Source organism: Gopherus evgoodei, chromosome 5 (assembly GCF_007399415.2).
Source record: "Gopherus evgoodei ecotype Sinaloan lineage chromosome 5, rGopEvg1_v1.p, whole genome shotgun sequence".
In the NCBI taxonomy this organism is placed as follows: Eukaryota; Metazoa; Chordata; order Testudines; family Testudinidae; genus Gopherus; species Gopherus evgoodei.
Genome location: NC_044326.1, coordinates 35,817,757 through 35,830,826, shown reverse-complemented (window position 1 = coordinate 35,830,826; position 13,070 = coordinate 35,817,757). Strand labels below are relative to the sequence as shown.

At 42.7% G+C, this 13,070-nt stretch overlaps 1 protein-coding gene across 1 annotated transcript in view; it reads left to right on the top strand.

Moving 5' to 3' along the window:
* Window positions 1–1,081: 1,081 nt before the first annotated feature.
* DHX15 (DEAH-box helicase 15) overlaps window positions 1,082–13,070 on the top strand; it is a 58,580-nt gene continuing 46,591 nt past the window's right edge. The window contains exons 1-3 of the mRNA XM_030563021.1: window positions 1,082–1,262; window positions 4,321–4,669; window positions 11,752–11,945. Coding sequence (XP_030418881.1) covers window positions 1,192–1,262; window positions 4,321–4,669; window positions 11,752–11,945 — 614 coding nt within the window. The 5' untranslated portion in view covers window positions 1,082–1,191. The remainder of the gene's footprint in view (window positions 1,263–4,320; window positions 4,670–11,751; window positions 11,946–13,070) is intronic.

Here is a 13,070-nt window from a genome sequence, read left to right as displayed (position 1 = left end):
TCTTGGTGGGTGTTGTTGGGGCCATGGTAGTCCTTATAATACTGTGTTGCTGTATTCAGTGTGTCCCCTCCCTCATAAACTCATGTAAGTCAGTTTATTCTTTTCCCACTTCAACTAAAAGCCTTACTCTCTTCGAATTGGCCCAGGCTGAAATTGCCAAGCGGCCCTTGAGATCTTGAAATAGGGTGTAGCTTTTTGATTAATAGTTATCTCAAAGCTACAAATGGAGGAATGTTGGGTCTAAACTTTTGGTGAACTTTGGAGCCAAAAAACACCCAGACTGGCCGTCTCTGCATAATCCTTTCTGAACCTTTTTTTGAACAAAGCACTGACCTGCAAACTACTCATGACACCCCCTTCCTCAAGTAGCCATTAGCCTTTATCTCTATGCATTTACTTGTTAAACTTGCTCTTCCTGTAAAATCTTGATTGATTATGCATGACCATTATCTTTTATTAATCACTTTGTTTACTTCTGTGTATAAATATTGATGCTCACCCCTAATAAAGGCGCCACACTTATTCTAAAGCTTTTGGGGTAGTGTGAGCCCGTTGATCAACGCATTAGTGTCTGGTCTCTGACAGAATTGTGTGCCCAAAATTCCAACTCCGCACGAGCTTGGGTGTTGGAGAGGTGAGTGAGGACTTGCTTTATTACCTAACACTGTTATAAGCAGGCTGCTCCTGGAAACGCTGCAGGGGGGCACTACCAGCTGTAGTCACATTCTGGTCCCTAGTCAGGGCACCCTGTCCCTGGGGCGTGGGGAGCTGGTCCTACTTTGGGCCATGGGGCAGTGCCAGGCTGTTCAGTGCACACCGACCCTGGCAGGCGGGCTTGCCCAGCACTGGCTTTTTCTGCCTGTGAGCGCTCTGGCCTCACCCCTTTCCCCGCTCGCACCGCCGCACGCTGTGACCCCCCCCTCCGCTCCGCTGGTGGCAATGGGGTTCCCGCAGAGCGATCCGCAGGCCGGACCCGGACGCGCGGGGGAAAGGTTCCCAGCCGGACCCGGACTGCTTGCACCGCTTCCCCCTCTTCGAAACCGCTCGTTCAGTGTCTCGCGCGGAGCGGGGCTTCCTTCCGGCCGCCATTTTAGTTGCTGTTCCTGGCCTCGCGCTGCTGCTGCCCGAGGAGCGGAGAGCGCGGAGCCGCCGTCCCAGTCCCTCCCGAAGCCCCCCGCTGCCGCTGGCACGATGTCCAAACGCCATCGCCTAGACCTGGGGGACGACTACACCTCCAGCAAGAAGCGCGCCATGGCTGATGGGTGAGGGACGCCGGGGCCTGGCCGCGCGGCCTGCGGGCGGGGGCCGGTCTCTCTCGCTCTCGGAGCGGCTCCCACCTAGTCCGCTTTGTACTCTCGGCGCCAATCTCGGTCCCGGCTGTCGTGTCTGGCCGGGGGGAGGGGATCGGTGGGGCTAGGACCCGCTTGGGCGCGGCACACAAGCTGCATGGCGAATCCCTGGGGCAGGCACGTCTCCTCGTCCCGTTTGGGGGGTGGGGCGGCCCAAGAGCCCGGTGATCCCTTGAGTCTAGAGAAGGCTCCGTCCGTCCCCTCCAAGAGCCGGAAGCCCCGGTGCGGGGCGCCGGGCGAGCTGGGTGGGAGCGGCAGGGAGTCGGCCCGTGCGCCTTTCCTTGCAGAAATCCCAAATCCAGGGCGGGGTGGGCTCCGATTTCCAGCAGAAGGGTTCGTGTATCCGTGTGAACGGTGACCCCATTCGTTCTCCCGTCACCTGGCTCCTCGGGTCACTCTGAGTTACCGCCGCAGCCCCTCATCTCGCGGTGAGATAGCCCCGTGAACCTGGGTCCCAGCGCAGCGCTGAGCGGGGATCACTATTTCTAAACTCGTGTCCTCAACACTCCGACATGGCCTAGGCTGATCATCTTTCCTCCGTAGCCCCTGTGCACTAATGTAACACCAATAACAAATACAGCAAGAGCTTAAAACTTAATTTTTAAATGAAAGCTTACATTTTGCTGAAAGTGATATCTTCTTATGCCCCCACACTAGCCAGGAAAAGTATCCTTAGTTACTTACAATTGGAAAGAGATTTGTTTTCAGGCTTTACAGCAATGTATTCAATTGTAGGGGAGAAGTCTATTGGGATGCTGCAGAAGTAGTTTGGACTTTTAAAAACAGTTAATGATCTGTCTAGAATAGCATGTTTAATGAGATTTGCACATACTGAACTCTGAACACGTTTCTATTAGTAGTGAGATCAGAACCTATACAAACAGACAGACAGACTGACTTTTTTATGCATTTTCTCAATTTGGAAAAAAGCAAACTACACCTGGCAAAATATAGATATTTGATTGGAGGAAGAGTCTGGAATCAGAAGGGGGTCCCGTGACAATGTCTGCGCTACAGGACGTATGTCAGCATAGCTATGCCAGCATAGTCACCTAGTGTAGATGCAGTGTATGCAGGCAGACAGAATTATCTTGCTGGCATAGTAACACCTCACCAAACAGATGTTAGCTAAACCAGCAGAAGCACTCTTTTGTTGGCATAGTTGCATATACACCGAGGGTTTTGTCGGCATAGCTATGTTGGCTCGGGGATGTGATTTCCCTCTCCCCACTCCTAACCACCATAGCTGTGACAAGATAACCTTGTACTGTAGTCCAGGCCTGAAAACCAGACATTAGGTATTTAAAAAGATCAGCTCACAAAACTGGTGGTTGCTGTTGAAAATAGCAAAGATTTTTAAAGGGAAGGGGTACAATGTGGAAAATCACTAAATTTCTTAACTTATGTTACAAATGCCCTCTTGGTAGTTCAGTATTCTTTTTCAACAATCTTGTTTTTCCCAGCTTATTTTTGTTCTCATCTTGGGCAGTGGAAACATGCTTGGATCCCAGTCCTTCAGATACTATAATGCGTGTTTAACTTTATTCACTGTGAGTAGTCCCATTGACTTCAGTGTGATGATTCTCAGTGCAGAGTTAAGCATGAGCATACATCCCCCTTCCCTCCCCACAAAAAAAAAAGTTTTGGGCCTTTGTTTTACTTGTGTTTAGTTAGTTTCTCATGTATTTCAACATTTGGGTGCCACTAGCACAATCCTGCAAAAGGTTTGGTTGCAAACATCCCAGGAAGTTTTTTAGTTTAAAGGTATACTGTCAAATTAAATCACACTTCCGGCTGAAAATTTTCACCTGTTACAGTAATCCTAAGTGGTGGTTGTCACTGAAAGATGACGAAAACTTTTCCAATTTTTTTTGTTTGACAGATCTTTGTGGATAGTCAGTTTCTCTATTTCCACTGTATAGTCCATTTCCCCTTTTGTTTGTGTGGGTTTCTCATGGGGTAACGAGGTGAGGAAAAAAATTAGAAGGAAATTGGATTGTAAAATCACAAAAATTACCAGTATGATTCAAGGCCAGGTATAGTATATGAAACTACTTTTTATACTCCCCCCCCCCCCCCCCCGAAGGACTATATTTTAAATTGACCATGTTTCTTCTACAAAAAAACTGTTTCTGGTGATTTGGGTAGGGGAGTTAGGAGAAACATTTTTATTGGTCTATGGTCCTTGTTCTTGTGAAATCTAAACCTGAGGCCAAATTAAATTTGATACCCACTTGAAGGCGACTTGTAAAACTAAAAGGCAGATTGCGCTTACTCCATATATTTGATCTGAATATTCCCTCCAGCCTGATTGAGATTAAATTAAGAGGGAACTACCAGTTAAAATTAAAGGGAATTTATCATACAGTTTAGGCTCCAAATTTGATATGCCATAGTGCATTTTGTACCCCAGTTTCTCTGTCTTTAGAAAACAAATGCTTTTACCCTGGTTTCTCTACCATTATTACTAGGAAGCTTAATTATGTCTATTTATAAAGTTTGTTTTGTGTGTGTGTAGGTGTATGTATCCGTATGTGTGTATTATCTCCAGCACCCATGAGCAGTAAGTGTTTTTGTAGTTTTTGCGTAACTAATATGGCATATGCATCAGATATGAAATTCGGTCTTTGTAATGACACAAGCAAGTAAACAGTGATATTTTTCCTTTTCTGCAGTACACTTAAGTGAAGCTGCTTGCAAAACTGTTTAAAATATTTATTGTGCATTCAGTTTGCATGAGCTGCATAATATATTTCACAGTGAATCATTAGTTTAATATTTTCTTTGGTTCTTTTGTTTTAGATTAGCTCTTATTTCTTACTTTTAAAACTACTCAGTGTAAGAAAAATGAAGAGGTTTAGGTTCTTTTCATCTAGTTTTCTTGACACTTCCTACATTCATAGGAGATATTCTGTCTTTAAGTATTTACTTCAACTTCTGTATTTTTGCTGTGTTCTGAAAATCCTTTTAGGAAGGATCGAGATCGTGACCGAGATCGTGAAGATCGTTCTAAAGACCGTGACAGGGATCGTGACAGAGAGAGAGATCGTGACAGAGAGAGAGACAAGGAAAAAGATTTCCGTCCTTCATCTAATTCTATGCTTCTTGTTGGTGGTGGAATACCACCTTTAAAACCAGCAATACTTCCACAGGGTATTAATCCATTCACAAACCTACCACATACACCTCGATACTATGAAATCCTAAAGAAACGGCTTCAGCTTCCTGTCTGGGAGTATAAGGAAAGATTTACGGATATCCTGATTAGGAACCAGTCTTTTGTGCTGGTTGGAGAGACTGGGTCTGGTAAAACAACACAGGTGAGTTCTTATTCACTTGATGCTTCCTGCTTAAAGTTTAAGATTTTGTTACAGGATGGAATGTTTATATCCTTTTTTCTTTTTTTGGATTTCTGTGATAAATTGTTTAGTATTAATTTTATTTCAGTGTCTTAGTGACACATCTCAAGTCTTACCCTCTTGAGCAATACTTTGTTTAATGAACTTTTCAGTTGCTTAATGCCTAAAACATTGATCTCTATTTTACACATTATAATTTTAATTTTAAGATGCTAGTCCAGCTAGTGGGTGAAAACTAAAGGAAAAGCATTTCTGAAAAATGTGTACTGCTTTTTCTATGGCACTGAGTGATCTTGAGTTGATTTTAATCAGAAAATTGACATACAAAAATCTGATGTCTCAATAGTACTTGAATATCTTGTTGTATGCTAAAAGATACGTTTAACATCAACGCTTATGAAGGAGAGAAATTCACACTTTAATGGTAGTGAAACAGTGCTACAGAGATTAGGTCTTTTACTCATGTCTTCACAGCTAGTCTGTGTTAGGGCCAGAATTAGAACTCATTTCCTGACTGCTGTCACTGGGCTATGCTCATCAAAGAAACTGAAGCTCAAATGTTCCATACTCAGGTCCAAAGAGAACGACATTATATATTTTCTCTTTAACTAGTGGTGGTACTTGTTGTTATACTACTTCTGTAGGTTGCTGACTCCTTCAGAGGACAGTGGGATGCCCTTCTGTATTCTAGGTGGAAATCTCCCAGGGTTAGATTTGTACTGAATACATAGCTTTCTAAAGCTACTGGTGCATTGAACAATGTGGTATAAGTCTGAAAAATGATGAGGACATAGGTACAAGATGCCCCTCTCACTGCAGGTTTCTGGAACCAATTGTTTGTCAGTGGAAGAAGGCATGGTAACATACCTCAGTGGTATTACATAATAATTATTATTTTAAGTACTTCAGCTGAAGTCAGCACTTTGTGCAATAGGTTATCTAAGGCAACTCTGAATGTACAAGTCCTTTGGCAGAGAGACTTGTTCTTAAAGACCATTAAAGAAATCAGTCACTTGAATATATGAAAGTCCGTCCTGGATACTAACTGCATCCTCTGAGAATTCGTCTGCAGTGGTATAAGGTGGCTTGTATCCTTCATACGAATGGCTTAAACCTCCAGTATTCTTGGTTACAAAGTAGGTCACGTGGGGTAAAATTTTCAGAACTGACTGGGGGACTTAATTAAGTCTTAGGCCATGTCTAAACTACAAACTTCAACACAGGTTAAATTGGTATAAAACTGCCACGGGTAGTGTATTGCTTGTGCACGTGCATGCTTGTCTTCTTGCATCGGCGCTGTGTGTAGTCACCAGAAGTGCTTACGTAGATGGACAGTGCAGAGCACCATAGGTAGGTATCCCACTATGCAACCAGTCACTCTCCAGTGTAAGTTTTGACATGCATAATGGGGTGGAAATTAGACACACAGGCATGAATGGATGCAAGGGGCCAGCTTCCAGCGTGAAATTGTTTCCAACCCATAATGTTGTATGTATCCCATAATATTTGTGCCTTTTTAAAAAATCCCATGAACCTGCTTAGCCGTCCTTGCTCTCTACCGTCTGGAAGCATGAAGCTTGTACAGCTCTGCTCTGTTGTCATAAGCATTGCAAACGCAGAACAGATAATCTTGCGATATTTGCTGGGCCACAGAAGAACTGAATCAACAGGGAATGTGATGATTTCTTGGAGGACAGATTGGTTTTGTACATAGCAAGAACCAATTCAAGGTTGGCAGTGGTGTTCACAGAGCAGCTGCAGATGGTGTGCTTCTTCTGGGCTCGAGAAATGAACACTGACTTATGGGATTACATGGTAATGCAGGTTTGGGATGATGCACATCCAAAAGTCTTACAACCACTGCTCAAGACCAAATTCCTGGATATGTGTGCTGAGCTCACCCTAGTCTTGCAGTGCCAGGACAACAAAGTGAGAGCTGCACTGACAGTGGATAAGAGAGTGGCAGTTGCACTGTAGAAACTTGCAATGCTGAGTCATTATTGGTCAGTGGGAAATCATTTTGGAGTTGGAAAATCCGCTGCAGGGGTTGTTGTCATGCAAGCGTGTACGGCTGTTAATTGTCTCCTGCTATGCTGGACTGTGTGCACGACACAGTGAATGGATTTGCAGCAATGGGATTCCTGAACTGCAGTGGAGTAACAGACAGTGCGCACATCTGTACTTTGGTACGAGACCACCTTGCCACAGAGTACACCATTAGAAAGGGCTGTGGTTATGCAAGCATAGATGGATCGCTGGACCCATTTCACCGACATCAGTGTTGGCTGGTCAGGCAAGGTGCAGCATGATGCTCGCATCTTTAAAAACAGAGGACTGTTCAGAAAGCTACAGGCAGGGACTTTCTTTCCTGACTAGCGGATTATGACTGGAAATGTTGAAATCCCAGTAGTGATCCTGGGGGACCTAGCCTACCCCTTGCTCCCCGGCTCATGAAGCTAGACACCAGCCGTTGCAACTGCATCAAGGAAAGAGTCAGCTACCAGCTCAGCAGGTACAGAATTACAGTTGAATGTGCTTTTGGTAGATTGAGGGGATGGTGGTGGTGTTTACTCACAAGATTGTATCTCAGTGAAACGTCATCTCAGTGCTTATAGCTGCCTGCTCTTCCTTGGATAGTATCTGTTAAACAAAGGGGGAAAAGTTGCTGCCATGGTGGAGGTGGAGTGCCTGTCTGCTGAATTTGAACAGCCAGACACAAGGATTATTAGAAGAGCTTAATGTCGAGCTGTGCAGCTCAGAGGCTTTGAAAAGAGCACTTTAACAGTGAGCCACAGTAATGCATTGTGGTGAACTATGCCTTACCTCGCCTTGCTGTTTTGGTGCTTGGTGTACACCTATGAATACAACATTGTCAGTGCACCTATTAATTTTACAGTGCTTGGTGTACGTTTGATTATTGTTTTTCACTGATCCTATGAGTTGTGTCACTGTATGTACAGTGACAGGTGGGTACTTTCAGAACTGCTAGGCACTGCAGCATATGTTGTGAACTAATAAAGGTTAATTCTTTTCCAAACAACAGAATTTTATTCAGTAACAAAGCTAGTGCAAAGAAAAATCTGTGCAATTTAAAAGCAAATACATTTAATTTAATTTGATGGAACAGAACTTAACAAAGGGAAAGAACATGTATGTCCATTTTACCTGCACAAACAGCAACTATGGCATTCAGAGGTGTATTTGAAGCATGATTGTCCTTAATGTCCCCCAGAGAGGAGTGGTAGGGCTAGGGATGTGGCTCTTGACACCATGTGGAACGTTGAGGGGGAGATGTAATGGAGTTCTCCATGGACTGCAATGAGAGGCGAGCCCAGGATCTTTGAACCTGTAGATCCACAAGAGTCTGTAACATCTGTGTTTGCTGCTGGAGAAGCTCCATTGTGTGCTGGAACTCCTTTTCCTGCTGGGATTTGTGGATTGTTCTCCTCTCCACTCTTTCCTTCTCCAATCTGTCTGCAATGTTCACCTTCCAGGCCGTTTGCTCGCGGTCTTGGTACATCACTGGCTTGCAGGATCTCATTGAAAATGTCATCTCAAGTTCTCTTCTTTCTTCTCCTTATCTGGCTCAGGCATTCCATGGGTTTGGGGAGAGAACTCCCTTAAGGCTGCACTGGCAGCAGCTACAATTAAAGCACACAGAGGTACTGTTGTCGGTATAGTCACAATAGAAGGTGCATGTTAAGATTGAGAACTCTCTTCCCTTGCTCTGTTAAAGTTTATTAAACAAGTTATGCTTATTGACACCGCTGTCGATAAGTGATTGAATCTTTGCTGAAAGTGTAAAACTCAAGTCCACGTTAACCATGGAACTGTAGTTGGCACTTCCATAATGCTCTTAAATTTTCCTAGTGTAGACTGAACCATAGAGATAGTAGCTGCTCCAATTAGGAGTCTCGCCACACAGAACAGAGCACTACTCAACATAAACTCAGCGATGCCACCGCCCTGCGCATGGTTTATGAGAATTGAGGCCGAATGTGTGGGGTTTCCGAGCGCCTGTGTCAACAATCCACAAGAAAAGAATTACAGGTGAAAACCTGGTTCCATTGACATCAGTTGTAGTTTTACCACTGAATTCCATGAGGCCAGGATTTCACCCTGTAAACTTTTAAGCAGTGAAAGATTCTTTTACTACTAAAAAACCAATTTAAATACTTTAAACAGTACCAGTGTTCTTTTCCCTACCCTGTGCCAAGAAAAATTACAAGAACAACAAAAAGGAACTCTTGGCTTGATTACATTATTCATTTGACTTAATCTGTTTAAGAACTCTACTGAATGTTCATTTAGTTATTATTTTGGCCTGTCACAAATGTATCCAACATAGACTATTATCTCAGCAGCCCCTTGTTACCAGATTCATGTGGTGGTTTTTGTGTTTGAAAATCTTTACCCTCCATTAGAAAGCCCCTCTGTGTCAAGGGACTTGCAAAGCTAATGAAAGCTCTTCCTGATCCATTTGATATCTGTGAAATAGCTTTCTCACAAGGAAAGTCCATTTTCCTGGTGGCAGTAATTTTGGCTCCTGTAGTGACTTCAGATTCTTACCGATCCACATGATGCTAAGTTTTATAAGGACCGTGTGATGCTATAGATTTATTCTAAATTCCTGCCAGGGATGATGACTGAATTCCACTTTATTATGAAAGAGTCATCTTTCTTTGTGCTGGAGGTCTTTTTTTGTAAACTTGATGTAAAGAGATCTTTTGGTTTTTATGTGAATCAGATTAAAGCCCTTAAAGTCCACCCAACTTTTTTAATTTAATACCATTATAGTAGATTCTGTTACCAGGAAAACCATTTCTAAATGGCTGTCTAATTATATTTTTCACTGTTGTAGTCTGGCAAGCCTGCTGTTTTAAGGTCATGTCGAGACTTATTCTGTTTGTAGGGGTGATTCTTCAGCAACTAGCCTCAGACTTGCATTTTTACTGGTGTCTTGTAAAGTGGCCTCATTTCTCCTCTTCACATGTGTGAAACACTTGTGTGCATGTTTCTACTCAGATAATCTGCACTTGGTTTCCTATGTTACAGAACCTATTCTTTTGCCTGTCTTGTCCAAGCTTTTCTGCTCCTTAGGGTTCTTGTCTGTTCAGATGTCTGTTATTCCTCTTTTGGTAATTTTTCGTAGGTACACTAGACCTCTTGTATTTTTCATATTTGTAAGAAGGGTACCTTAATCCTAAAAACATGTTGCTTTTTCAGTATGTCTTTGTGTTTGCCTCCTGTTGCAGTTCGTGGATTTTTCTATTGCATTTGTGATCTTGGCCCTTTTCAGTTTCTTCCACTAGCAATCTGTAGAATAACGTTTTTGAAGAAAAAATACTTTCTTGTATTAAGAGAAACTTACATGGATTAAATCATTCATCCTCTGTGTTTAATGGGATTCTGTAGTTTTGTTTGTATCTTTCTCTTTTTGCACTTTGTTTTAGCTCTTAATCTAGGAGTATTCTGAAAGGAAATTACTAGGGGCCTGGTTACATGGACATTAATGTTATGGGAGTTCTGCTTGACCTCTGGACCCATGACTGGTTATCCTTGGAGATGTCTTCAGAGAATGTGATTTACTGAACCTCTCATCAAATTAAGAGTGTAATCCAAGTATATTTCATTCACTATTTTCTGCATGCCAGATTGCCAGAGGTGCAGATTTTTCTTTCTGTATTAAGAATGAAGTTTAGACTGTAAATGGGGTCGGGGGGGCTAAATCTCCTGTCATCGGATCAGTAAATTGCTTATTAGGCAAACAAAATGAACACATTCTGGTTCCACTGGTAGTACCAGAAATTTATATCTATTTGGTAAAAGTTAGATTCTCTTCCTGTTTCTTTAGGAACTCTAACCAGATGGAGATTCCAGACTTTTTTTTTTTTTTTTTAACTTCTCACTATGATATTTTGAGGTATTTTCTGGTTCAGCCAAATTTTTAATGCTTGGGGTTTTTTTTTGTTGTTTTTCAGGGAACTTCATCGGTAATAAATAATTGTAAAGTGTGCTTTATAACATATTGAAACAATTTTATAGCAGTTTTCAAGGGTATGTCTACCATGTGGCCTCAGCCCATGCTTCTATATGTGTGTTTGCCCAAACCACCCCATTCACATACACAGCACTCAAGCAGGTGCTTATCTGTATTTTGAATTCATACTTACTTGCAGGCTCGGGTTTTGTTTTAAGGCCTGAGCTGTGCTTTATCTCTTGCTGAACCCACCCTCTTTTCAGTGAGGACATAGGCAAGACTCAGTCCTCCAGTCCTTTTCTAAAGTTACCCCACAAGGTCTGACAAGTTTTCTCATAATAGACTGAAGAAGAATCTTAGTATTTCAGCACACAGAATCATGGGATATGGCCCCAGAGACATCTGAGTGAGTTTGGGCAGAAATAGCAAGGGCACAGTAACACAAGTAGAGCTTTACTCTTGAAGCTGTAATTCTCTGGCCAAGGTAGACTAATCCAAATGCTCATACTCAGCTAACTGCAGTATAGACACACCCTAATATGTATATATTAAGGCTTCATGAAACTTCATATGAGTTCACTTTTCTTAGATGCCAGTGGAGCGTCAACACTTGTACTAAACTGAGGTCATCTGACAGTTGCTTAAATGTCCTGCCAACCAATACATTTTCTCACTAATTTGAAAAATGGCAGGTTTTGTGAAAACTATTTACTACTTAATTGTGAAATAATTCATCATTTTGAATTAAGTGTACTTCTCATTCGTTTGACAGCCTCACATCTATTTTTGATCCAAGTTACTGGTAAATTGATTCAGGAAATATAAATTCCACTTATTCTTCTCATAATTTGCTTTTTTTCAAAAAATAGCGATAAGCCAGCTGACTCCTTGCTTTCTCCAAAAGCAAGAAAAAATCTTGCTGTCAGTTTTTAATTGAAGTTATAAGCTGTAAAACTGGACTTTTATCTTTAGATATCACCTGCTGCAACAACTACAGAATAAATTGTGTTGTATCTGACTGGGCATTTACAGTGTAATTAAATTGCAAATTTGTTCTTGACAGATCCCTCAGTGGTGTGTTGACTACATGCGATCTTTACCTGGACCTAAGAGAGGTGTAGCTTGTACCCAGCCTAGGAGAGTAGCTGCAATGAGTGTGGCACAACGAGTTGCTGATGAAATGGATGTGATGTTGGGCCAGGAAGTAGGTTACTCTATTCGATTTGAAGACTGCAGTAGCGCAAAAACAATTCTGAAGTAAGTATTGTAACAGTCAGCAAAAAGTGGACAATTGCCTATTTTGGGTAGCAGGGCCAAAGGTTTTGGTTGGGAGTCTGGAGGTAGCAAGGTTGTGAGAGAGGAGAATGGGGAAAATCTGTGGGGACAGAGGGCTGTGCCCACAAAGAGTAGGGGAAAAGTGGGGTTTAAGCTCGGGGGGACCTACAGATCTGGTGGTGGTGAAGTGAAATGTGAAAGTAATTTGTCTTTCAAAAATCCTATTGTATCCTAGAGATTAATTGTATACGAATGAATTGTGTGAGGTTCATTAGAACAGATGCTGTCTGGAGCTACTCTCCCAGCCCAGGCCTTCCCAGTACAAACTCTGGGTTGTTCTCCTACTGTGGGTCACAGGAAGAGTCCCAGTCCCTGCTTAGTTTTCCAGACAAGACATAATGCCCATAAAACCATCTTCTACATGCCCACTGACTCCTCTCTCCTCGGTTTCTGTATGCACATCTTGTAGAGCTGCAACTTCGGAGTTGAGGGGAATGAGCGATCATAAAAAGGGGAGCAAGGTGATAAAGTGAGATGCCTGTACTGAGACATTGGTGCATTGAGGGCTCCTTCTACACTGCTGCATGGCCTCGGTGGTGCACTGAGGTTGCAGTAGTGGAGCCCCAAAAGTGCTGGTGTACTTAAACAGACACTGGGTTTTCCCTCACCTAGTCCTCCTGTGCAGATTTGGAGTCCCTCCCCCTGGGTTCATGGATATGCTTGCTAACCTCCCATCTTCTACAAGTCCCTCATCAGTTATGCTTCCTGGCTCACCATGGGCATGTGCAGCGATCGGTTGGTCAGTCAAGGAAGTAGACTGGTGTCATAAGGAAATAAAAGCTGACCATCTGAGCAGTTCTGTCCGTTAATTACGGTAAGATTCAGCTTACTTGAATAATGAGAAACCAATCTATATATTTCAAAATGCACTTGTGACTATGACACCTTGAGAAAATATATGGAATCCAGAATTGTTAGCTTGAGCAGATGTGTAAAGCGCTGGATGAGGCCCACTTATTATCTTTGTGTGAGTTACATGGCACATTCAGTTAGTTCATTACCAAAACAACCCAGAGTATTTCCAGATATGAACAGTGTGATTCCAAC